This window comes from Periophthalmus magnuspinnatus, chromosome 10 (assembly GCF_009829125.3).
Source record: "Periophthalmus magnuspinnatus isolate fPerMag1 chromosome 10, fPerMag1.2.pri, whole genome shotgun sequence".
Lineage (NCBI taxonomy): Eukaryota > Metazoa > Chordata > Actinopteri > Gobiiformes > Gobiidae > Periophthalmus > Periophthalmus magnuspinnatus.
The window spans coordinates 796,923-823,978 of NC_047135.1; the positions used below are offsets into that span (position 1 = coordinate 796,923).

The following is a 27,056-nucleotide window of genomic DNA, read 5'->3' on the forward strand; positions in this document are numbered from 1 at the left end:
ATATCAAGATGATTATTACAACGAGGAGACAACAGTGCGTCATGTGTGAGTGTCGTACCACTGCGAGTGTTCAGGATGTGGTGTTTGTCCAGAGACCACCCCCCCAGGTTGGTGGGGTCCAGCTCAAAGCCCTGGAGCAGAGCGATCCTCTTCTCCCACAGAACCAGACTGGCACAGGACTCGTACTCGTAACCCACGGACACTATGGAAACAACACAGTATAGAAGAGGAACTTACTCAAAGTTGTGAAAGGTGCTATACACAGAGCAGATAGTTAGCACCTCCAACACCTGAGTAACACTCATACGTTTTCTGTTAAATCAATTATAGGCCTTGTTAATTAGACAGAGATCCTTTAGGGTCCTGGATGTGAAGACCACGTTGGCCGTCACATTCAGATCCCATTAAACCAAAATCCCAAATGTGCATGTGTTTACTGATGGAGGCGCACACACAAACACACACACACACAGAAGATATTCCTCATTTATTTGTGTGAATTCAGACATAGATTGTGTTTGAATGTGAGCTGTTTTGTTCTGTGTTAAAAGGAAAAGTGTGTTAACACATAACTCCCCCATGAGCCGCTGTGAGATACAGAGCTGCTGCTGCCAGCGCTTTTCAGCCCGACTGCAAACAGTGACACACCGGAGCTGTTCATGCTCAACAAAGTTAAGTTAATACAAAGAGTGTGTACACTTTTATTCATGACGACACAGCTCCTCCAGAGGATGAAGAGCGTCTTTTTATAAAGCCCTGCTCCTCAAAGCTCGAGTCCCAGATGTCCAGTGCATCTGTGGTCTGACGGAGCATTTGGCCGACAGCATCTGCGAACCACTGTGACAGCGCACTGTAACAGCCCCACGCCGCCGCCGCAGCTAACGGCTAACTGGCCCTGATGGCTAATCACCCTTCACCGCTGTTACGGCTCGCTGCCTGAGCCACAAGCAGCTCTAATGAAAAATAGACATATGAAAAAAGCCCTTAACCACGAGCGACGCTCTGCTGTATTATCCCCCTCCAACCTCGCTAATTAGCAGCGCTCTCTCTGTCAGAGCCAGTGCTCTCTAATCAGAGCAACTCCCCCCTCTGTGCACTCACCCACAGCTTCAGCCCCTCCCCCTCTGTCCACTCACCCACAGCTTCAGACAGGCCCCTCCCCCTCTGTCCACTCACCCACAGCTTCAGACAGGCCCCTCCCCCTCTGTCCACTCACCCACAGCTTCAGCCCCTCCCCCTCTGTCCACTCACCCACAGCTTCAGACAGGCCGTACACTCTCTGTCCATAGGCGTCCGTTTTGTCCCAGATGTAGGTGTAGGCCAGGTTGGGGGAGGCGTGGAACCACTTCTGGAACAGGTGTCCCTCTACTGCCACCATCAGGTGAACTTTGAGCAGGCCCATGGGCACGACGGCAGGGGTCATGGTCACCTTGAGCAGGGAGCGGTAGCCCTGAGTGCGAGAGCTGAGGTAGCACAGCTTCAGAGTGGTGCCGGGGACCTCGATCTGCTCGTGCAGCACCTGGAGACAAAGAGCAGAGGATTCTGGGATTAGAGTGGATTAGAGGGAGGGGCAATGGGGGTCACACCTCCACTGATGTGAAGGACAAAGATGGACACACAACGACAGGATGGAAGAAGAGATAAATGAGAGGAAAGGAGAGAGCGAGCCTCCTCTTCATCACTCGATAAACTGATTCTGATCACACCAATGACAAATCAAGTAAAACGAATATATATACTATGAAAGTACTGCAATATCGTCCAATACCGATACCGATATGTTTTGTTTTAAAATGCATCACATTTTTTTTACTTTGTTGTCATTATAAACAGGAACATCTGTGGCATTTCATGTAGAAAACTGGGCCAAATCACTGGTTCTGGAAAAATCGACTGAGACTAAACAGGTCAAAGCTGGAAATGTCCCGGGTCAAGAGGGACGTCTGGTCATACTCCCCCTGGTCATTCTCCCCCTGGTCATACTCCCCCTGGTCATTCTCCCCCTGGTCATACTCATGTCTATGGAGCTCAGCAGTGACCGCTCACCTCCAGGTTCCAGAACAAAATTTCTCTTTCATTTTTTTCATAGACTTTCCAAAAAAAAAAGAGAAAAAAGTTCAAAAGCTCAGAGATAATCAGCTCTGAGGCAACAAATGACCACAAACTGTACTTTTATTTAAAAACTGTTATATACCACCAAGTTATTAAAGCATTTAGCAGAGTCTTGTTTTTTAAAGTTGCCTTTTAGACTAAAAACAACTGTGTTATGGAAACTAGTTAGCATGTAGCTGGTTAGCATGTAGCTGGTTAGCATGTAGCTGGTTAGCCTCTGCCATGACTTCGAATCACCTTTGTGTTTTGTATGGATCCCTGCACTAGTCACCAGGGGTCAGAGTTCACACCTGAGGTCAGAGTTCACACCTGAGGTCAGAGTTCACACCTGTGTCTCTGGGATGATGGGTTTCTCTCCGGGTTTAGAGCTGAAGAAGGACGACAGCGGGGACGCGATCACGAGGGGGTCCGGACGCACGAATCCGCTCAGATCGCAGCCGGGGATGGTGTTCTCCTCCGTCTTCAGCATCAGCGTATCCAGGGCGTAAAACTGACTCCACGGCAACCACACGGTGCGCTCCTGGCTCAGGAAGGGGGCGCGCTCGAACCTCAGAGTTAGCGATGCGCCGCCGTTGGCGAGCAGATCGAACCTACAGAGGGTTTGTGAGAAGACGATGCAAATGAGGGGCAGATGGTGACATTTCCAGAGGAGGGATTGTTATTTGGACAGTACAGACGACAGCAGAACAGTCGCTGGGATTATAAAGACAATATTGATACACGTATAAATAAATCGACTCATTTCTCACACGTGACGACCCAGAGTTTGCCTATTTATTACAGCGAAAAGAGAAAGGACTCAGGGTCGATTATTAGTACATTCAAGTCTGTGAAACTGGAAACAGCTCCTGAAAAGAAATGAAATAAATATATATAATAAAAATATCATTAAAAACAAGGTGAGGGAGAGTCAGACGTTCAGGCTCGTTCTCTCAGCGCCTGGAATAAAGTCACGTAAACATTAGCACATTTTAAAACCGTATGACGTCGCGCTGCAAAAGTGCCAAAAACACTGCAAAGGAAGAATTTAAAGGTTGAAAAAATAAAGTGCGTCAGACGAGCCACAGGTTAAACAACAGCATCAGTTAAAATAATAAACACATTTATACGTTACATGTTTAAATATGTGTTTGTCTCCACGATAAACTGTTGGATTAAACTCAAATCTAACTGACTGTTGCCAACAGCGTCCCGTCTATAACCTGAAGCATTCTGGGTATTTTCTGATCGTACATACATTCCGTCCTGGCGTGTGAGAGTGTATCCATATTGAGGATAGTTGACAAAAGACACGTTGACCCCGACCAGAGGCGTCCCGTCTGTGGTCAGCACCTGCCCCCGGATCAGAGACGCCAAACTGCAAAAGAGCAAAACAGACGAGCGGAACGTTAGGGCGGAGCCACAAATACTTTTTTTGTGTGTGCCATATTATTTTATTAGTATTTTGTACATGATTTTATGCAATATTTGTCTCTATATATTGTTGATTTCATTTGTATTATATATTTTAATAGGTAAAGTAAAAAGAAAATAAATTAAAGCCGCAAGTGGCATTGAACGGCCCTCGCGGGCCGTGCTTCCCACTCGGCCGACCCGGCACTCCCTGTGGGTGGCGCTAACGCGCCACTTGTCCCTTTTTTTATTGCGGCTTTGGGCTGCACTTGTCACCAAACAAGTCAAAAGACTTTGGAAGTGCTGATGCACAAAATGCAAAAACATGGGTTTTCCAGGCATCGCCATGGAAACACCATGCAAAATACAAACTTGGCCCCTCGGACTTTTTTGACGGGGACGACCTGAAGAATCACCGTGCCAAATTTCACATTCCTCAATGAAGTGAATAAGTCGTTATAAGACTTAAAATATAAAAGGACAAACACTAAATTAAAAGCATAAATATGATGGACTGTGTTTCATGGTTTAATGAGACAAAACAGGAGACGAAAACTCAACGAAATCACAGAACAAAGAGTGGAACGAGAAATGTGGAGAAGAAGAAGAACTGAGGGGCCCGACACAACTGAGGGGCCCGACACAACTGAGGGGCCCGACACAACTGAGGGGCCCGACACAACTGAGGGGCCCGACAGAACAAGTCTGATCTAGAAATCTGATCAACTGCTTTTGTAATACATGTTTTTAATTGTAATGAGACTTTTTGGACACTGTTTATCTGCATCTTGTTTATCTTTTGGGAAACAGGGATTTTGGATGTTTTGTGTCACAAAAATGGAACAAACTTAAAGAAAAAGCCAAACTGGAGACTTTGGTGCCACAATCGCAGTTTAATAATGTGATAATAAACTTCTGCACTCACTTCTGCTCTTGTTTTAATGTTTTATATGGATTTATGTAGGTGTTTTGTTCGTTTTTTTTAGTTTGTGTTGTATTTTGAACAGGGCATTCATGAAACAGAGTCTTTCTTTGGGTTCCCCTGTGGGGGGATGTGGGTTTAAGGTTGTGCTTTTCAACTTTTCTGAGTCACGGCTCAGTTTTTTGGTTGAAAATATTCCACTGTGGAGACTAAAATAGAACCAGATCACACCTTTTAAACACTCTCTGCCGTCTGTGGTTCTTTAAATCCAGCAAAAATAAATAACGGTTTTGTTTTTGTTTCATACGTTAGCTCAGAACGCTCTGCAAACTTAAATTATTCACTGAAATCTACGTGTAAATCAGTTCAACTCCGATTCTTTCACATCACAGACGCATCTGGCGGTGTGCGTGCCCCGGGACACGCAGAATCACACGTTTAAGGTTGACTTTTGTGTGTTTAACAGGAATCTGCTGTGCTCGTTTTAAGGTCAGGAGTAAACGGGCACATTTTTATAGAACGTTTTTCCACCTTCAAGACTCAAAATGTTTTACATGAAGGAGCCGATCACTGGACACTACAAACTGAGCCTCACTGGACCATTAGGCTTTGAGTTTTAATAGTTTCAACTCTCATCTTTAAAACGTTACTGTGTTTATTTATCTGAATATATTTTGACTTATATTCATCCAACAGATCAGTGTGTGGAGGAAAAACTACTTTCTCCAGATAAACTCAGACAAGACTCTCTAAAACCTTCAAATCAGGCCAGAAATCTAGAAGTAAAAATGGACTCAGACTTGAACTTTAACAGACACATCAAATCAATAACATCTGCAGCTTTTTACATCGAAAAACACGTCAAAAATCAAAGGTAAACTGTCTAAACCAGATTCAGAGAGACTAACGTCCTGATCACTGGCCTCTCCAAACGAGCCTTAAGACAGAACAGAACATCCAGAACATCCAGAACATCCGGAACATCCAGAACATCCAGAACACTGCTGCTCGGGTCAGGACTAGAACCAGGAAGAACGAGCACGTGTCCTGTGCTCAGAGAATAGACTTTAAAGCAGCTCTGGACTAAACCGGGACTAAACCAGGACTAAACTGGGGCTAAACCGGGACTAAACCGGGACTAAACTGGGACTAAACTGGGGCTAAACTGGGACTAAACCGGGACTAAACTGGGACTAAACTGGGGCTAAACCGGGACTAAACCGGGACTAAACCGGGACTAAACCGGGACTAAACTGGGACTAAACCGGGAATAAACTGGGACTAAACTGGGAGCAAACCGGGACTAAACCGGGACTAAACTGGGACTAAACTGGGAGCAAACCGGGACCAAACCGGGACTAAACCGGGACCAAACCGGGACCAAACCGGGACTAAACATGGAGAATCAGGGGCTCTGTTTATCTGCTGTGACTGAAAGGGTTTTATTCTGCACTTTTCTTTTTAATGTTAATTTTATGATGATTACTTGAGATTATTTATATTTCGATGAGTTGTGTTGTGATTTTAATGTCTTTTTTATTCTGTAAAACACTTTGAATTACCTTGTGTACGATTTGTGCCATACAAATAAACGTGTCTCGCCTTATATTTTTCATATTTGGCAGCACATATTTACACAGATCCAAACGTCTGACTCCACCTCTGGAGAAAAGCCAAAGTCAATTTGAAAAAGTGACATGTTTTCAGGCGTCAATCATAAGTTTGGACTCATCTCTCGATCTTTCAATCATCCAATTTGCAGCTCAATTACGGGTCTGGTCTTCCGCTTTTCATTAATTACAGACAATCAGCCACGGCGCCACACGGATTAGCGAATGTCACTCACATAAACAATGGACGACACCGAGACGGAGCTGTGACTTTGAACCTGTCCAAGTATGAGGACGTTCAGCTGCAGGAGAAGAGAACCTGAGTGAAGACGGGGACTTTAACGTGTCCAGATTCGCCGCTATAACTGCGCGAGCCTCGAGCTGACGTCACACTCGCTCCGTCACTTCTTTAAACAGTCTATGGCCTAACTCAGAGGAGAACCTGACTGAAGACGCTCTGAGCACATCATCACATGTGACACCGAGTCGAGGACGATTAGCGACGCAGACGCTCTGTGGCTCTGAATCAACAACAGCCAACGTCACACGGACACGACTTAATGGGGTCGGACACAGGGCTCTGACCAGCGCCGAGTCAGAAACAAATATGTGCAGAGAAAATTCAGAAAAATGATTTTAACGAACTGTATCTGGTCAAATTTAAACATCAAATATCACACAAAACTGACTCCTGCAGCTTTAATCCATGTTTTAATCCTGTTAGCGCATCAAAAACAGACCTGGAGTTGTGTTTTGTTTCATTCACACATGTTTGAGTCACACTTTATTATTAGTCTGTAACATCTACAAAGATCAAAATGCGACGTTCCACCTTGTGATGTCATCAAGTGGTCGTTTTCTACCTTTTTAACTCCTCCTTTTACCTTTAGTTCAGTCGAGATAAGTGGCATCTCCAGGACAAAAATGATCCAAATGATTCTAAAAACACAGTGGGGCACTTCCTGTATCACCACATGATGACATCACAAGGTGGAACAGAGTGTTTTCAGTTGTAAATCTGCAGGATTTGTGTGTTAAACATGTGAGAATGAAACAAAACACAACTCCAGGTCTGTGTGTGACGAGGAAACGACATTAGAACAGATCAGAAAATAGAGTCATATGGGCCCTTTAAACAGTGTAATCTGGGCCTTTAAACAGTGTAATATGGGCCTTTAAACAGTGTAATATGGGCCTTTAAACAGTGTAATATGGGCCTTTAAACAGTGTAATATGGGCCCTTTAAACAGTGTAATCTGGGCCTTTAAACAGTGTAATATGGGCCTTTAAACAGTGTAATATGGGCCCTTTAAACAGTGTAATATGGGCCCTTTAAACAGTGTAATATGGGCCCTTTAAACAGTGTAATATGGGCCTTTAAACAGTGTAATATGGGCCTTTAAACAGTGTAATATGGGCCTTTAAACAGTGTAATATGGGCCTTTAAACAGTGTAATATGGGCCTTTAAACAGTGTAATATGGGCCTTTAAACAGTGTAATCTGGGCCTTTAAACAGAGTAATATGGGCCCTTTAAACAGAGTAATATGGGCCCTTTAAACAGTTTAATATGGGCCTTTAAACAGTGTAATATGGGCCCTTTAAACAGTGTAATATGGGCCTTTAAACAGAGTAATATGGGCCCTTTAAACAGTGTAATATGGGCCTTTAAACAGTGTAATCTGGGCCTTTAAACAGAGTAATATGGGCCCTTTAAACAGAGTAATATGGGCCTTTAAACAGTGCAATATGGGCCTTTAAACAGTGTAATATGGGCCCTTTAAACAGTGTAATATGGGCCTTTAAACAGTGTAATATGGGCCTTTAAACACTGTAATCTGGGCCTTTAAACAGAGTAATATGGGCCCTTTAAACAGTGTAATATGGGCCTTTAAACAGTGTAATCTGGGCCTTTAAACAGAGTAATATGGGCCCTTTAAACAGAGTAATATGGGCCTTTAAACAGTGCAATATGGGCCTTTAAACAGTGTAATATGGGCCTTTAAACACTGTAATCTGGGCCTTTAAACAGTGTAATATGGGCCCTTTAAACAGTGTAATATGGGCCCTTTAAACAGTGTAATATGGGCCTTTAAACAGTGTAATATGGGCCTTTAAACAGTGTAATATGGGCCTTTAAACACTGTAATATGGGCCCTTTAAACAGTGTAATATGGGCCCTTTAAACAGTGTAATATGGGCCTTTAAAGCATCATTCTGTAACTAAACACATCGGTCCATCTTTTAATCTGTCTCTTTCTCCCGTAAAATAAATACGACATAATCACTTTTATAATTCCGTTGCCGAGCGTCTCACCTGGAGTTGAACGGGTTTTCTCCGGGGATGACGTGCGTACTGTCCCGTCCCACCAGCATCTTAACGCGGTCGTAGAAGGACCTGACCCGAGGCTGTAACACGGGGCTCTGCTGAATGACCAGCAGGGGGTCCCGGGAGCCTCTGCACAGGGGGCTGTTCTGACACGGGCTCTGGATGCAGCAGTCCGGGTCCATGCAGTCTGTGAGTCCATCTGAAGGGTCAACAAAAGGACCGTGTGAGGGCAAGCAGACTGACCCCCAGCTTACCCCGAACATCTGCATTTATTTAAACATTTAAGTGATTGAATTAAACATCACGTCTGGTTTTTGCGCCCGGCTAAGACAGATCCACCGCCAGAGCCAACGTCAAAGGCCGAGGGCAAGAACGTTTGGAAATTTTATGATAAAGACTTTTAGATTTAGTGAGAAACATCACATGAGAAACAAAAAGTGTGTAAAACATGTGATTTGTGGGCTGAGGGAGCTAGCTAAGCGACGCCGTGTTTTTCTCCTTAAGCTAATCTGTCCACTGAAGCTACGTCCACAATAGTCAAACATTACGGGATTCATGTTTTCAGAGGAGGTGTCTGGGGTGAGGGAAGTCTGCTGCCCCCCCCCACGACCCAGTCCCGGATAAGAGGAAGAAAACGGATAGAGACATTATTTTTGAACAAAACGTAATAATGTAAACTGACAATTCCCATGGCAACGAATAAAAAAACAACTTGATTTATTTTTAAGTTTATCTCAAGACGATCAGACAAAACAAAACAAAACAAAAGTTCCATTTCATTTTCACTCCCGTCTGGACCAAACTCACCTCCTTCGTTGTCCTTGTTGTCGGCGCAGGACGTCTCCATGGCGACGCTGCAGCCCGGACCCCTCCAGCCCGTCTGACATTCACAGTGCCAACTCTGCTGACCCATCGTGCACTGACCATTACCGTTACACAGGTTTGGACATCCGTCTGCGGGACATGGAGGGGGGGACAGAGGAGAGAAGGGGGAGGAGGAGGAGGAGGAGGAGAGAGGAGAGGAGGAGGAGGAGGAGGAGGAGGAGGAGGATGAGGAGGAGAGAGGGGAGAGGGGAGGAGGAGGAGGAGAGAGGGGAGAGGAGAGGAGGAGGAGGAGAGAGGGTAGAGGGGAGGAGGAGGAGGAGGAGGATGAGGAGGAGAGAGGGGAGAGGGGAGGAGGAGGAGGAGAGAGGGTAGAGGGGAGGAGGAGGAGGAGGAGGAGAGAGGGGAGGAGGAGGAGAGAGGGGAGAGGAGGAGAGAGGAGAGAGGGGAGGAGGAAGAAAACAGAAAAGCAACATGAATTTGTTTTGTCTTTAACTCCACACTCTGGTCACACACTGAAGAACATGTTCTGTCTCATGTTCTGTCACATGTTCTGTCTCATGTTCTGTTACATGTTCTGTTACATGTTCTTCACATGTTCTGTCTCATGTTCTGTCTCATGTTCTTCACATGTTCTGTCTCATGTTCTTCACATGTTCTGTCTCATGTTCTGTCTCATGTTCTTCACATGTTCTGTCTCATGTTCTGTCACATGTTCTGTCTCATGTTCTGTCTCATGTTCTGTCTCATGTTCTGTCACATGTTCTGTCTCATGTTCTGTCTCATGTTCTGTCACATGTTCTGTCACATGTTCTGTCTCATGTTCTGTCTCATGTTCTGTCACATGTTCTGTCTCATGTTCTGTCTCATGTTCTGTCTCATGTTCTGTCTCATGTTCTGTCTCATGTTCTGTCTCATGTTCTGTGGATGTCGTCGTCATCGAGGCCTCGGCTGCTTAAATATTGATCGTTTCCATTTTATTCAGTAGATTAATTTTCATGCACATCTGATTGTGTGTACACATCTGTGTGTGTGTGTGTGCGCTCGTGTGTGTGTATGTGTGTGTGCTCGTGTATGTGTGTGTATGTGCTCGTGTGTGTGTATGTGTGTGTGCTCGTGTGTGTGTAGGGGTGTGCTCATGTGTGTGTATGTGGGAGTGCTCGTGTGTGTGTGTGTGTCACAGATCATAATTCTCTCATGATTCTCTGGTTTAATGGGATTCTGATGCTTCTCATGAGAGAATGAGATTATGTTCAGTGGTCTGTGCCGGTATAGAACTGTGTGTGTGTGTGTGTGTGGGCGTGTGTGTGTGTGTGTGTCTGCGGGCATGTGTGTGTGTCTGCGGGCGTGTGTGTGTTTGTGTGTGTAATGAACCTTCCCTTTGGTTCATGTAAAAGCCCCACACGTCCCAGGACCCTGAGGCCAAAGTAAATCCAGTGTGAGTCTGATTCAACTAAAGTGACTCAAACTTAAACTGAAGTGGAAATAAACACAAATCTGACGACTGATTAAAACTGTACAATATATTTGAAGTAAAAGTATTTGCCAAACACATTCACACAAACTTCGAGGCCTGAAATCTCAAGGATGAACTTTAAACCTGGTCAAGACCTGGTTTAGTTCTGCTTAAACTGGTTTGGGTCGTGTTTTAGTCCAAACATGGTCCTTAAAGAGAAAAAAGTAAAAGTATTTTGCAGCTTCAAATGTGGTGATTTTGATAAAGATTTGAGCTGGATTTTGTTCAACAGAAACAACTGAATCGATCATTTTTTTCTGTTTTTGTTTATATATTTTTGCTCAAAAAATAAACCCTGACGTCACAAAGTAAAAACACTCAGTGGTACTTTTCAGATCAGATCAAACTACAGCGTTACCTCAATGTAAAACTGCATTAAAACGATCAATACTTTTATAGGAATGAAGCGCTTTTGTTTGTTTGTTTGTGCTTTTATAATGTTATATGTGAAATCGCTGGATAATTTACAGATCAATGTGTCCGTCTGAAAATGTGGTTTTCTGAGTAATATTGGATTTTCAGACAGAAACACCCCGGACACTTGGGGCCCTCTGTGTGTGAAGAGCCACAGACGAAAACATCAGGACAAAAATACAGAGGAGAGAAGATAAAGATGAAGTTTTTACATCAGAATAAAGTCAAAATATCACGTCTAAAACAGGAAATATATGAAGTTTATGAGTGTTTTTTTTACAGGAAAATGGACCAGACTGAAACTGGATTTGAACTAAAAACTTTATGATTTTTAAATATGAACTTTGCTCGTTAATTTCTTCGTTTATTCTGTATTATCGTGTTTGGTGTCTCTTTAAAAGCACTTTCCCCATTATCTGTGTTTTCTGTAGCTCAACAAAACGCCTGAAACAAACTCACAAAAAGAAAAAATGAGTTTGGTAAAAGTCTCGTACAGACGACAGCAGTTACACAACTCAAAACTAAACACAGTAAAAATTAAATAACCCACAACAGGTGAAATCTGTGAAGTAGCAGCTTTATTTTTTACATTATTCTCTCTGTTTTTGCTGTAAAACCCCTCACCACACACTTTATACACTTTTCTCACACAGGCGTTAACATTTTCTCACATTTCTCTCTCGTTTAAACTCTCTCAAAGTTCAAACCTTCGTAGGCGTCTTTGTCGGTGCAGAACGTTTCATCGACATTGTGGGTTTTGTCGGGGAGAAAACAAATCGCAAACGTACAGCACTTCAGAGTCACACTGAGATCCGACGTTTATGTAAATTTGTCTGAACACATTCTGTACTGGACAGGAGACACGGCACGGAGGAGACTGATGGACAATGGTCTACAGTCCAACAGCCAATCAGGACGCACGACACAATGGTCTACAGTCCAACAGCCAATCAGGACGCACGACACAATGGTCTACAGTCCAACAGCCAATCAGGACGCACGACACAATGGTCTACAGTCCAACAGCCAATCAGGACGCACGACACAATGGTCTACAGTCCAACAGCCAATCAGGACGCACGACACAATGGTCTACAGTCCAACAGCCAATCAGGACGCACGACACAATGGTCTACAGTCCAACAGCCAATCAGGACGCACGACACAATGGTCTACAGTCCAACAGCCAATCAGGACGCACGACACGATGCATGTTTATAAGCTGTAAAAAAAAAAAAAAAACTAAACTAAAAAAACGTGAAACAGTGAAACCACGAAAGGTGAACCGCGATACAGCGAGAGACAAGTGTTAAAATCCTTCACATTAAAAATCAGGATGGAAAGATTTTCCTGAAAACCATGAGTAAATGTAGTAGTAGTAGTAGCAGTAGTAGTAGTAGTAGTAGTAGTAGCAGTAGTAGTAGTAGCAGTAGTAGTAGTAGTAGTAGTAGTAGTAGTAGTAGTAGTAGTAGCAGTAGTAGTAGTAGCAGTAGTAGTAGCAGTAGTAGTAGTAGTAGTAGTAGTAGTAGTAGTAGCAGTAGTAGTATTTAAACAATGCATTTAACGATCACTTTACTTCATACTGTGAGCGACGGCAGCTCAGTGTTTCTCGTCTGATACAAATGTTCACGGTGCAATTCCAGCTTCCACCTGTTGTTGTGTCCTTGGGCAAGACACTTAATCCACTCTGTGTGCACTGGTGTGTGACTGTGTGTGTGAATGTGTGTGTGGTTCCTTCATGTAAAACGCTTTGAGTCTTGACGGTGGAAAAGTGAAAGGTGCTGTATAAAAATGTGACCATAACCATTTATTTGTATTAAAAACATAATTCTGTCAAAAAGTAAAGACTGATACTTGTACTTGTACTATTACTTCACTACTAGAACTACTATGTTGTACTTCAATTTCCAGCTCAAAGTTACACAAGTGTTAGTAACTCCAAATATTTACTCTGGTATTTGAATTGATCCTTTTTTCAGACAAAGGTTTATTTTGTTTTCATCGCTGACAGTTTGTTCTGCTCACTGGCGCCTCACGGTGGTCACATGATGCAGCTGCGACGCGTCCGGTTCAGCTGGTTTAAACAGGTTTTGGCGCCGTCTTCCTCCCGGGGAATGCAGAACGACAGCGCCACCTGCGGTCTTTAAACCGGGACGAGGAGCCTTTTTACTCTCACACACCCACGATACCGCCCTGAAGAAGTCGGACTGCAGATGGCGCCGTCGTCCGGCCTCGGAAAAACAGCGCCGAAACCTGTTTAAATCAGCTGAACCGGACACGTCGCAGCTGCATCATGTGACCACCGTGAGGCGCTAGTGAGCTCCGAACTGTCAAAACAAACTAAACCTTTGTCTGAAAAAGAACGGGAATAAGAAAAGCAGACAAACGTCACTGGGCTGTTGCGGCGCAGACAGAACGGCGGCGTCATCGTGGGCGTGATGTAACAGTGTCACATCGCCGCGACAACGACAAACACGTGACCCATAAACAAACCTCGCGGCTCCGTTTGAGTCCAAAGTTTAACCCCGTTTTCGCGGCTCATCTGGAATTCTCTCTTAATAGTTTTAAAAGTTTAATTATTCTCAGTTTGAGCGTCGGGGCGACATGGCGGCTTTTAACAGCTAAGCGTGGAAAAGATTGTCCCTGATTATCGAGCTGGCGCTACAAAGCAGTTAGCGCTGATTGCCTGTTAAATGGAGTCGCCGTTTTAAAAAGGCGCCAAATACTTATGAAGCGCGGGGACAGGACAATCCATAGAACGCATCGATCGGGCCGCCCGGTCAGGCCCGACGTGAGCCGCTCCTCTCTTTAACGCCGGGCGCCTCGTCGATACTCGCTCATACTAACGAGAATAAAGTGGGATTTCAGAAACTATTAAGTCCAACCTCCGAGCTAATGGACAGAGATGAAATCCCTTTAAAAAACACAGAAAATGGCCCTGGGTCATGGGTCAGAGCTCACGGGCCGAGCAGAGTGAGAGGGACGGAGAGGAAGAGGGACGGAGAGAAAGAGGGAGGGATGGAGAGAGAAGAACAGGACGGAGAGGAAGAGGGAGAGATGGAGGGGAAGAGGGAGGGACGGAGAGGAAGAGGGAGGGACGGAGAGAGAAGAACAGGACGGAGAGAAAGAGGGAGGGACGGAGGGGAAGAGGGAGGGATGGAGAGAAAGAGGGAAGGATGGAGAGAAAGAGGGAGGGACGGAGAGGAAGAGGGAGGGACGGAGAGGAAGAGGGAGGGACGGAGAGAAAAGAACAGGACGGAGAGGAAGAGGGAGAGATGGAGGGGAAGAGGGAGGGACGGAGGGGAAGAGGGAGGGATGGAGGGGAAGAGGGAGGGACGGAGGGGAAGAGGGAGGGATGGAGAGGAAGAGGGAGGGATGGAGAGGAAGAGGGAGGGACGGAGAGGAAGAGGGAGGGACGGAGAGAGAAGAACAGGACGGAGAGAAAGAGGGAGGGACGGAGGGGAAGAGGGAGGGACAGAGGGGAAAGAACAGGATGGAGAGGAAGAGGGACGGACGGAGAGGAAAGAGGAAGAGGGAGGGATGGAGAGAGGGAGAGAGACCTGTGGGGGAGAAAAGAACAGGGCGGAGAGGAAGAAGACAGAGGGAGGGATGGAGAGGAAGAGGGAGGGAGGGACGGGGAGAAAGAGGGAAAGAGGGAGGGATGGAGAGAAAGAGGGAGGGATGGAGAGAAAGAGGGAGGGATGGAGAGAGGGGGAGAGACCTGTGGGGAAGAAAAGAACAGGACGGAGAGGAAGAGGGAGGGATGGAGAGAAAGAGAGAGGGGGAGAGACCTGTGGGGAAGAAAAGAAAAGATACTATGAGAAAGAAGAAAGAGGGAGGGAATGGACAGACAGAAGGAGGGAGAGGGAAAGAGAGAGAGAGAGCTGTGGGGACGAAAGAAAAGATACTTGGAGAAAGAAGAAAGAGGGGGGAATGGATGGAGGGAAAGAGGGAAAAAGAGAGATGTGTGAATGAGAGAAAAGATACTCTGAGAAAGAAGAAAGAGGGAGGGGATGGACAGAGAGAAAGAGAGAAACAGCTATGTGGACAAAAAGAAAGATACTCAGAGAAAGAGGAGAGGAAATGGACTGAGAGAAAGAGAAACAGAAAGAGAGAATGAAAGAGAGAGCTGTGCCGACAAAAGAAGAGATACTCTAAGAGGGGAGGAAATGAATGGAGAGAAGAGGGAGAGGGAAAGAGAGAGAAAGAGAGCTGTGCAAATGAAAGAAGAGATACTCAGAGAAAGACAGGAGCGAATGGATGGAAAGAAAGAGAAACAGCGAGAGAGAGAAAGATCGAGCGGTGTGAACAAAAGAAAAGATACGGGAGCAAATGGACAGACAGAACAAGAGGGAGAGAGAGAGACAGAGAGAGGGAGAGAGCTGTGTGAATGAAGAAAAGATACTCGGAGAAAGACGGAGTGAATGGATGGAGAGAAAGAGAGAGAGAGAGCTCAAACTATGTGTCTTTTAATATTTTAAATGAAGAACAGCTCAGAGGGAAACGGATATAAAACTATGGAAAAGTAAAATAAATAAAAAATACTAAAAAGGTAAAATGTTGCAGTTGATTTTGACAGAATCTTTTACAAACAGCGATAAATAAAACATGAACTAAACTGTCACATCAGGCCTGTCTGGAGGCAGTGAACGACTTTGTGATTTTAAATGGGATGCCCTTCCTGATGTAACTCTGTCGACTTACACAGGTTTGGGACAGGGTCATACAGAAGAAGACGTCTGTGTCGCTCGGTCGTCCAGGTCTGATCCAAAGAAAAAGACAAAGTTTAAATCTGTCACTGGACAAAACGTTTCAGAGTGAAGACGTTTAGCTGCTTCTTCAGTTCTGGTCACATTACTGCTGGACACTGCCTTACTAGACACTGCTCTATTGTTCTCTTTGTTTCCTTTGTTTGCTTTGGGTCTGGAGATGGAGTTATAGATCTGTGGAGATGGAGATGAACAGCAGACTGTGGTCCTGAGCTGCTCTCTCTCGTGTCGGTACATTCTTTTATGCAGTGTCTGTTTGGTTCCTCCTTCTTCTCAGGCACAGTGCACACTTAGTATAACTCATTAGACCTCAGCCGACAAACAGAAACTGTAAACAAAAGCTGCTTCCAGTTTCAGCGTCGTTAGCTCCTCCTTCGCACACAGATATACGGCAAGTGTCTTGGACGAGCAGCCGACAACTTTTTATCCAGTTACAGATTTAACTTTGGCTTTTACTGTATAACTCATTGGTACGTATACTTTAACAACACATCGTTTTGGGGGTTTGGCCATTTGAAAGTGTCTGTAGTTAAACATGTCTGGAAACTCAACATTGAAAGACCCAACATACGAGATTTGAACCCTAAACCTTCTAGTTGTAGGGCACCAGTCCAAACAAAAGTCACAGTAGTTGGAGCGTTATCCCCGTACAGTCACCTCACAGTCGTCGTGTTACTTTAAAGGCTCTGAAGTTGCAGTATTCTCTCAGTTTCCTCTGTTTCACGGCTCTGTCTCCTCTAAAGGTCAGAACATAAAGGTCACTTCTATAAATCCGAGATGGACCAGATTACGCTGCACTTTTGTAGAATAAAACCACTCATCACGTTGTATCACGGCTGATAATAACAGGCCTAAAACACCACTGACGTCTGCATGCTCCCACAGCCAGAGAGCGGACTCATTAAAGCCACACCAAGTCACTTTTCTGACCACCTGTACGTCTCCATGGAGATGTTATCGTCTTGCCTTAAGTGTTCCAGATCTGTGGAGAGGCAAGCCCATTCCACAGTGAGAATGCATGTTTGTCAAGGTATTTTTGAGCAATACAAAACGTTTTGGAATAAATGCTGGAAAGATATGATTAAAGCCATACTGTGGAATATTCCAGACAAAGCAATAAAGTATCCATGGAGACACAAGAATGCTTATTTCAGAAATATATGTCCAAGATTGATGTGGGCGCACAAACTGTTTATATAAATGGACATAGCTAACCTGCTAGCCGCCACGTTCTAAACAGGAAGTGATCATGAGTGCACTTCCTGCTCCGTCGACTCTGGCTCCAATTCATTTTACATTGAAAAATCTCTGTACCTGCTGCTGTCAGACTCATCATTTTGGTCTTAAATGTTCGTATTATCCCGCTCTACATGATCCTGGGGTTTTTATTTCAATATTTTGTCAAGATAAATCAAGATATGAACATTAATAACGGACAAATCAGGCGTCTTCTTTCCCCGAGGTCGCTCCTGTTAGCGTTAGCAACAGGTTTGATTGACAGCGTTGCTAAGCGCCCACTCCCTGTTAAACCAGCGGTGTGGGCGGGAAGGGGCGTTACCTTCAACAGCCTCGCTCCTGATTGGCTCTTTGGTTGCTATGATACTCGTGGTCGTAATTCTTAATATGCAACTCTGCTCCAAATTAGCCGCTATAACTGCTAGCCTCAGCGTTTAAGCATAAAGCTGTACTGTGGGACTTTGGGTCAAGGTGATAACATCTCCATGCAGACAAGCAGATGGCAGAAAAGTTACAGTGTGTGCCTTTACGTGGCAGATGATTGACAGTGTGATGGTGTGGGGTCTTCGCTCTCAGACTAAGTGCACCCCGACGTGAGAGATCCTTGTTTACGCAAATATTTGAACCTGATCTGACCCGGTTTAATCGTCCGGATAATGACGCGGAACCTCCCAACCGTAAAAAATGAATAAACGACGGCTGTTTGTCCCCAAAACAAATCAAAACAAAAGTAAACGTCTTGGTAAAGGAGCGAGGTGAGTGTCAGGTGAGGTAAACGGTCTCAAGTGGCCCAATTGCAGCAGTGTTTGTCCTGTTTATTGATCCAAACATATCTGTCTCCAACAACAAAATGCATCACGTCTCGGTATTTTTGAGTGAAAGGCTGTGAAGAAGAAAACCTTTTGCAAAATGGTGGAGACGATCTTATCTGGCAACGCACTGACGACGCAGTTTAACATTATTATCTCATTATTGTCACATGAACGTTCTCGCACAGCTCCGCCCACTTTGAATCCGCTCTGGTTCTCGTTTTCAAATATTACGAGTCCAAAGGCATTAAAGGTGCATTGTGTAGCTTTTCGAGTGAAGGATCTGCCGTCTGATTATAGCTTTGTCTGGAATGTTCCACCGTATGTTTCAAACTGATCTGTTGCCGAGGAGACAAAGACGTGACCCTGCGATGAAGAACGTTTTTGAAACATAATGAAATGAAATAAATGGTAGATCGGTAGGTTTAATGCCATACTGCGGTACATAACAAGCAAAGCAACAAAATCCCCATGGAGACGAGCAGGTAACGGAACTTCCACCTGAAAAGTTACATAATGAACCTTTAACCCTCACTTCAGCTTTTTGTTGTCTTTGTGTTTATTAAGAACATCTTCGACTGGTTTGTGCGTTTAACGACGCAACGATACGATACTGGTGTAAAATATCGGCGGCAATATTGAACATTTTGATGGATCACATATCGGTTCCAAGATATCGGCTCATTCGATATCTCAGTTTGATCTATAAATTGGTGAAATGAGACGATGTTGTGGTTGATGTTGGTCCAAAACTCCAAATCTGTTCTGTAGTTACTTAAAATGATGCACAACATTTATAAAACACAATTGGGTAATGTTTATTATTATTTAAAATATTATATTTATTTGTATTAATTCAATATGTATTCATTTATTTATATTTTTATTATGTCATTATTTGTTTATTTATTATTATTTAATTATTTTTATTTATTTATTTATGCAGTTATTTGTTGATTTATTATTTTTTAGTTATTATTATTTTTATTTATTTATTTATTCAGTTATTTGTTGATTTATTATTTTTTTGTTATTATTATTTTATTATTTATTATACAGCATTTGAGTTTAAATAAGATCTGCCCTGGTATTGGTCGATATCGGGGATCGGCACATAGTTAAAGCCAAAGTATCGGCATCGGTATCGAAACAGAAAAAGCAGGATCGGTGCGTCCCTGTGCACATGTGTGTTTAGTGTCACACTGTGTGAAATACAGTAGATTCTGAGTCACATTCACACACACATTGGAGTAGTTTCGTGTTGAGCGTCGCCGCGTTCACCTAAACATAAACACAGTCTCACGCCGTGTTTCGACGGCTCTGCAGCGCCGCGTCACTGACCAGGGAAATTCCACAATTACCTCCAACTTCACAGCTCCTCGTGTGGAGCAGTTTGACTCTGCACGATCCCGAGAACATCCAAGTGTTTTATTATTGTGTTCATTTAAAGGTGCACTGTGGAACTTTTCTGGAGGAGAGTACGCCAGACAAAGAATATTTTGCAGCATGGAATTTACACCTGTCTATCTCCATGGAGACAAGCGCTGCCACCGGGCGAAGCCACAATGTCAGACTCCACCGTAGAATGTGACCGCAACGTCGGCTCCAAATGACGCTCATCGAGGCTAACAGGTACAGCGGCTAATCTGGACCACGAGTAACCATAGCAACCAAAGAGCCAATCAGGGGCGAGTCCGGTGAACGCCCCTTTCCGCCCACACCTCTGGTTTAGCTTAGCAAACCTGTCAATCAAACCTGTTGCTAACGCTAACAGGAGCGACCTCGGGAAAATAACGCGCCTGATTCGTCTGTTTTTAATGTTCATATCTTGATTTACAGACACAATAGTGAAATAAAAACCCCAGGATCATGTAGAGGGTTAATACGAACATTTAAGACCAGAATGACGAGTTTTTCAATGTAAAGTGAATTGGAGCCAGAGTCGATGAAGCAGGAAGTGCGCCCACGCTCACTTCCTGTTTAAACGCGGCGCTAGCAGGTTAGCTGTGTCCATTTATATAAACAGTCTGTGGTCAGGAGGTTTTCAAGGTCATAAAAATGTTACTACATAGAAACGTGTAATGCCATACTGCGGAACATTCCCAGACAAAGCGATAAAGTATCTATGGAGACGAGCAGGTGGCGTACCCTCCACCAGAAAAGTTACGCAGTGCTCGTTTAAAAGTGTCGGTAACGCTCACACGCATGCACACGTCACACACACGTCACACACACACTGCTAGGACCACACTAAAGGCTCTACTTGACCCCAGCACATCGACACTCAATGACAGCTCACCCCCGCGTAACGCACACAACAACGTGCGCTACACACAGGGGAGTTCTCATTGAGGATGGCGCCCCCTATAGTCTATGAACAGAACAGCACCACAGAGTCTACAGAGCCAAGCCAGGCCAAAACCCACATATGCAGCAGCTAGCTTCTACCACCACAGGCTAAAGAAACAAGATCACAGTCAGATACGGTACCTGCTTTGTCAACCATGCTCCCATGGTCTGCAGTGGGAGAAAACGTGCAAAAGAGGTAAGAAATCGGGAGAGTTTGGTTCAAAATAATGGGTAACACTTTATTAAAAAACTGCACTATTTACAGCCTTAAAAGTATGAAGAAAGACTTAAGTCATCATGAACAAACAGGTTATTAACAATGACTTAGAACAGCTGCAAACAACGGTTATTTTAATAGTCAGAGGATTATTTCTGTTTTAAATGAGCAGATAAAAGTTGAAACATGGTGAGTGAAGCATCTAAAGAGAAATTTAGCACAGAGGGACGTACTCTCTGTCCAAGTAACGATTAAAAATGAGCAAAATACATTTAATACATCACTTTTTACTGCGCTAAGGTTAAGTTTAGGCTTTAAAAGTAAAAAAAAAAAAAAAAGCCTGAATCTTAATAAACAATTTGTTCATTATGAATTAAGTCTTTGTTCATGTTTTATTAAAGCTAATTAAGGTGTAGTTATTCTAAAGTGTTACAAATAATGTGCAAGCAACAACATGCAAATGAACAACAGGCAAAATGAGCTACGCGCTAGTGTGTGGAGTGTGTGTGGAGTGTGTGTGTGTATTTGGTGCTTGTGTAGAGAGAGTGTGTGTGTGGAGTGTGTGTGGATTGTGTGTGCAGTGTGATTGGAGTGTGTGTGTATTGTGTGTGTGCGTATGTATAGTGTAGAGTGTGTGTTTCTTTTGTCGTGTCTTTTTCACTCTGCTGCAGTTAAACTTGCCCTAGTTTCTTAGTTTCTTCTGGGGGAGTGTGGAGCTTTAAGCCCCGCCCCTGAGCCCCTCCCTGTGTGTTTCATGTGTGTGTGTATGGGGTGTACATGCGTGTGTATGTTTCATGTGTGTGTGTGTGTGTGTGTGATGTGTGTATAGTCTGATATAGGAGCTGTTTTTGAGGTGACAGAGGAACGAGGCTGAGAACGTCTCCGAACAGCGAGGTGTGTGAATCAAACGCACCCGTCCAAAGTGACACCCGAGAGGAGACAGTGACTGAAACATGGACTGACACACACGCACGCACACCCCCACACGCACACACGCACACACACAGAGCTTCATCACACTGAGGTGAGGAGGAGTTTGAACCTTTCATCACTTTAAACTTTGTAACGTTTCAAAGCCGTAAAAGAGGAAACTCTGGGGTCTCCGGCGAGAGGAGCCTGAATCGGGGCTAAACTCTTTTGTTCTGTTTTGTTGAGCTGACTCTTTCCTGTTGACTTACCTCCAGCCCCCTCCCCCCCGCTCACCCCCCCGCTCCCTAACGTCGCTCGTTTCTGCGCCGTCTCATTTCCATATTCCTCTAACAAAGTGGAGAATAGCTCCCACTTTAGTTTTGGCGTCTGTGTTTCTTTCGTTCTTTTCGTTCTTTTCTTTTCGTGTGCTGACAGCCGCACTCGCTCACACTCATGTTCTGAATGTCTTACCGATGGTGCAGTGTTCTCCGTTCCAGCCCTGGTGACATTGGCATTTTCCGTCTTTACAGGTGCCATGTTTGATGCAGAGCGGGTTACACACCCGCTGGTCGCAGCCCGCTCCCGTCCAGCCCTCCTCACAACGACAAGCTCCGCCCATACAGACGCCGTGAGTGCCACAGTCCACCGAGCACACCTCTGTGGACGAGAGACAGGGGTTTTATTAGAGAGGCACCGATACTGGTATCAAATATCTACACGATACAGGGAATTTCACAGGATCAGATCTGCTCCATGGTATCGGTCGAGTCGATTCCCTGGTTGGGTTTTAACTTTTACAAACTGATCTGACCCAAACGCCTCATAATAAAATGAAATAAAGATAAAGCTGTTCAGTCTTCAAGATAAAAAAAAAACAAAACACAGTTGGACCCATTATTTTTTATAAATTTACTCTTTTTGGGGGAAATGACATTCTGAATCCTCACACTGGTATTGATTCATATCGGGAATCGGCAGATACTTAAAGCTTAAGGATCGGTATCGGAGATGAAAAAACTGGAACTGTGCATCTGAGTTTTTAGGTTTTATCACAAGAAGGATTTGCATTTGTACTTTTACTTGAGTACATTTGAGAGCAGTATCTGTACTTTTACTCCACTACATTTATGAACTGCACTGAAAAGTAAAAGTATTTGTTATTATTGTGTGAGACCTGCAGAAAAGTCAGACAGAATTGGAACAAAACAAAAATATACAAATAAAAACAGAAAAAAAAGATCAATTTAAATGTTTCTGTTCAACAAAATTCAGCTCAAAACTTTATCAAAATCAACACATTTGAAGTTTTATAAGATTCAAAATTTGTGAGAAATACTTTTACTTTTGACTCTTTAAGTACATTTTTAAACAGGCACTTTAGTACTTTTACTTAAGTAGATTTTTTTTCATGTGATATTTTTACTTTTACTTGAATATTCCTTTGCTTTGGTATCTGTACTTTTACTTAAGTAACTGAGTACTTCTTCCACCTCTGCTTGTGATACTGTCGTGACGTCGTCGTGATGTTGTCGTGATATCGTGATACTGTTGTGATGTCACTGTGATGTCGTTTTGATACTGTTGTGATGTCGCCGTGATGTCGTGATACTGTTGTGATGTCGCCGTGATGTCATTGTGATACTGTTGTGATGTCACCGTGATATCATTGTGATACTGTTGTGATGTCGCTGTGATGTCGCCGTGATGTCATTGTGATACTGTTGTGATGTCGCCGTGATGTCATTGTGATATTGTCGTGATGTTGTCATGATATTATTGTAACATTGTGATGATATTGTGATGATATTTTCGTAACATTGGTTCACAGTCATTAGATTCAGTCGAACGTAGCACTTCAAATATCGACATTCGACTTGTTTATCCCCAGTTTTGTCCCTGCAGGGCCACTGTAGAGACAGAAAGACACAGGATCCACCTTAAAACTCCATAGTCCACTTTTACTTTGGTACTTTCTTTCATTTGCAGTCATAAAAAACATGCAAACACGACGGTTTTGCCTTGGCGCTTGCTAATGGCTTTTGCGGGGCAGCTTATAAATTTACTGGGCCAATTGTACATAGAAAACCCAAAGGCAAAACACAATAGAAGGAGAAATATATGCAGTACATTAATGATGCTCATAAAAGTCAATATTAATCACACCAACACTGTAACACACCATTAGTCACACATTAAAAACTGAGGCAAAGATGGGATTTATACGAGATCTAACTATTACTCATTGTACAGAGCGAGAGCAGGTTCGATACAGAGACGGGACAGAAACAGGCAGAAAGAAGCTCCGAGCTCCAACGATAGACACAAAAGACGAGTTAAAAAGCCGTGAATTTACAAGAATTTCTCGTTTATTCAAGGTGTTATTAAGATTCCAACGATCGACCGACGCTGCAGTAACGGCCTTGGTCACATTCGGTCACGTTTTTAGATTTAAACTTTAAACTTTTCCACTTTTAAGAATCTCAAAACGCTTTACGTCAAGGAACCGCTCACACGTTCAAAAACACCGCAATGTTAGCTGTTTACTGTAAATAGCATCGATCTGGACATAAGATAAATAAAAATAAAAAAATCTGTAAGTTCAAATGACTTAAAGGTTCATGATTTAACTTTTCTGAAAGGGGAAAGGTTGGTGACACTTCCTTGTTTCCATGGCGATGCTATAGAATGTTTTACAAATTTATGCATCTATCTTTTTATTTCTTGAAAAACAACACACACATTACTGTATTTTTGGGGAGTGGGCTCGCCTCTCCACAGATTTTAACAGCTACTTTCCACCTGCACCATGGAGACAGATGCATTTAATGTTATACTGTGGAACATTTCAGGCAAAGCGCTAACGTTTCCATGGTGACGAGCAGATACAGTGCATCTGTGACATTATTTCTCTTTGATAAAGTCCATTCCAGCTCCCACAGATCAACGCTGTCGTGCTCTGGGGGTTCACGATATCTGAAATGTTCCACAGTGTAACATTAAATGCATCTGTCTCCATGGTGCAGGTAAAAAATAACTGTTAAAATCTGTGGAGAGGCGAGCCCACTTCCCAAAAAATATAGTAATCTGTGTGTATTTTTTTCAAGAAATAAAAAGATAGATGCATAAGTCTGTAAAACATTCTGTAGCATCTCCATGGAGACGAAGAAGTGACACAAACGTTTCCTCTTTCAGAAAAGTTACGTCATGAACCTTTAAGTCATTTGAAATTGCAGATATATATATTTTTTTGGATTGTATATTAGGATCTATGAAATTTACAGAAAAAAAAGCTAATAGTGCTAAGCTAATAGACGCGGCGTTCCTTAAAGACGCAGTGTTCTTTAAAGACGTGGCGTTCCTTAAAGATGTAGTTTTCCTTAAAGGCCTGGTGTTCCTTAAAGACGCAGTGTTCCTTAAAGACGCAGCGTTCCTTAAAGACGCAGTGTTCTTTAAAGACGCAGCGTTCCTTAAAGACGCAGTGTTCCTTAAAGACGCGGCGTTCCTTAAAGACGCAGTGTTCCTTAAAGACGCGGTGTTCTTTAAAGACGTGGCATTCTTTAAAGACGTGGCGTTCTTTAAAGACGTGGCTTCCTTAAAGACGCAGTCTTCTTTAAAGACGTGGCGTTCCTTAAAGACGCAGTGTTCCTTAAAGACGTGGCGTTCTTTAAAGACACAGTGTTCCTTAAAGACACAGTGTTCCTTATAGACGCGGCGTTCCTTAAAGGTGCAGTGTTCTTTAAAGACGCGGCGTTCCTTAAAGACGCAGTGTTCTTTAAAGATGTGGCGTTCCTTAAAGACACAGTGTTCTTTAAAGACGCGACGTTCCTTAAAGACGTGGTTTTCCTTAAAGACGCGGCGTTCTTTAAAGGTGCAGTGTTCTTTAAAGATGCAGTGTTCTTTAAAGACGCGGCGTTCCTTAAAGGCCCGGTTTTCCTTATAGACGCGGTGTTCCTTAAAGGTGCAGTGTTCCTTACAGCGGCAGTGTTTCTATAGACGCAGTGTTCCTTAAAGTCGCACTGTTCCTTAAAGCCGCACTGTTCCTTAAACCCTCCTCTTTCATGGTGATGTACAGTGAAACACGGTCGGAGACATGGATCAGAGTTTGTGAGACCAAACAGATGAGCGAAGATGAGTTTTTAGGTGGAGAAAGTCATTATGTTGGCTTGACGGATGTGTTGTTTGAGGAAGTGGTCGGCGTCTGGAATAACTCAGGCAGTGTGGGTATTACGAGCTGACAGGGCGACGTTATTGATAGAGAGAGTGAAATTGGGGACATTTTTTTTAGAGTGGCCTGATGAGCGTGTCTCTTTGATTAAGGAAGTGGCGTGGCATCTGTTATAAAGTTTGGGTGACAGAGTTTTCAGAGCTGATTGAATTGCATGGATGAGGGACTCCTGGCAAATTGTACAGGACGTGTCGCTTCGGGAAGATGGCGGACGCTGATGGAGGATATTTTTGGAGCAAAGACACAGACATCCATCCAGTGTTCAAGATCGTCACGGATGAAGAACGTAAAGACGAGTTTCTGTCTCTTCATCATTGAGTGGGTGGAGTCTGTGAGTCAATAAGTAAAGTAAAGGTGTGTTTGGTCCTGGTTTGGTCCTGGTTTGGTCCTGGTTTGGTCCTGGTTTGGTCCTGGTTTGGTCCTGGTTTGGTCCTGGTTTCAGCCCAGTTTAGTCCAGATGTAGCCTTGTTGTGTTTTAGTTCTGGTTTATGATGCATAAAGCCTGAAAGTGCAAAGCTCTGTGTAAATCCAATGCATTTTTATTATTTTATTAAGTCCACATTTAGCTCTTGGTTTAGTACTCTTTAGACCTGGTTTAATCCTGGTTTAGTCCTGCTTCAGTCCTGGTTTAGTCCTGGTTTAGTCCTGCTTTAGTCCTGCTTTAGTCCTGGTTTAGTCCTGGTTTAGTCCTGCTTCAATCCTGGTTTAGTCCTGGTTTAGTCCTGGTTTAGTCCTGCTTTAGTCCTGGTTTAGTCCTGGTTTAGTCCTGGTTTAGTCCTGGTTTAGTCCTGCTTCAGTCCTGGTTTAGTCCTGGTTTAGTCCTGCTTTAGTCCTGGTTTAGTCCTGGTTTAGTCCTGGTTCAATCCTGGTTTAGGCCTGCTTCAGTCCTGGTTTAGTCCTGGTTTAGTCCTGCTTTAGTCCTGCTTTAGTCCTGCTTTAGTCCTGGTTTAGTCCTGGTTTAGTCCTGGTTTAGGCCTGCTTCAGTCCTGGTTTAGTCCTGGTTTAATCCTGGTTTAGTCCTGTTTTAGTCCTGGTTTAGTCCTGGTTTAGTCCCACACAGACTTGTGTCTTTCGTCCCTCACGTCCAGGATCGTCCAAACCTTTTTCTCACCAAGAGTCAAATATATAAACTATTCAAACCGTGGGTCGTTTAAGTTTATTTAACACAGAGCCACCGTTTCCTTTAATAATTTATTTTATTTTAAAATGTAACGTGCTGTAAATGAGTTTATCGCGGTAGAGTTTCAAAAATATGTAGTAAAGAATCAGAATCAGAATGAAACGAACATGAACAGATGAGCTGCTTCTGATCCGCTCTGATCACTGATTTAACTCTTCAAATGTATTTTTATATTTTTACATTTTTATATTTTATCTGCTCCTGTGGTTTAAACTCTGATGCTTCAAACACGTGCGTTTGTTCACC

General features: G+C 43.6%; 1 protein-coding gene across 1 annotated transcript in view; it reads right to left on the bottom strand.

The window, feature by feature from the left end:
- Positions 1-27,056, bottom strand: part of tenm2a (teneurin transmembrane protein 2a) — a 369,550-nt gene that overhangs the window by 38,588 nt on the left and 303,906 nt on the right. The window contains exons 12-19 of the mRNA XM_055224657.1: positions 21,877-22,062; positions 20,421-20,447; positions 9,172-9,318; positions 8,353-8,563; positions 3,350-3,469; positions 2,441-2,702; positions 1,252-1,519; positions 59-202 (exon numbers count right to left, since the gene is read on the bottom strand). Coding sequence (XP_055080632.1) covers positions 59-202; positions 1,252-1,519; positions 2,441-2,702; positions 3,350-3,469; positions 8,353-8,563; positions 9,172-9,318; positions 20,421-20,447; positions 21,877-22,062 — 1,365 coding nt within the window. The remainder of the gene's footprint in view (positions 1-58; positions 203-1,251; positions 1,520-2,440; positions 2,703-3,349; positions 3,470-8,352; positions 8,564-9,171; positions 9,319-20,420; positions 20,448-21,876; positions 22,063-27,056) is intronic.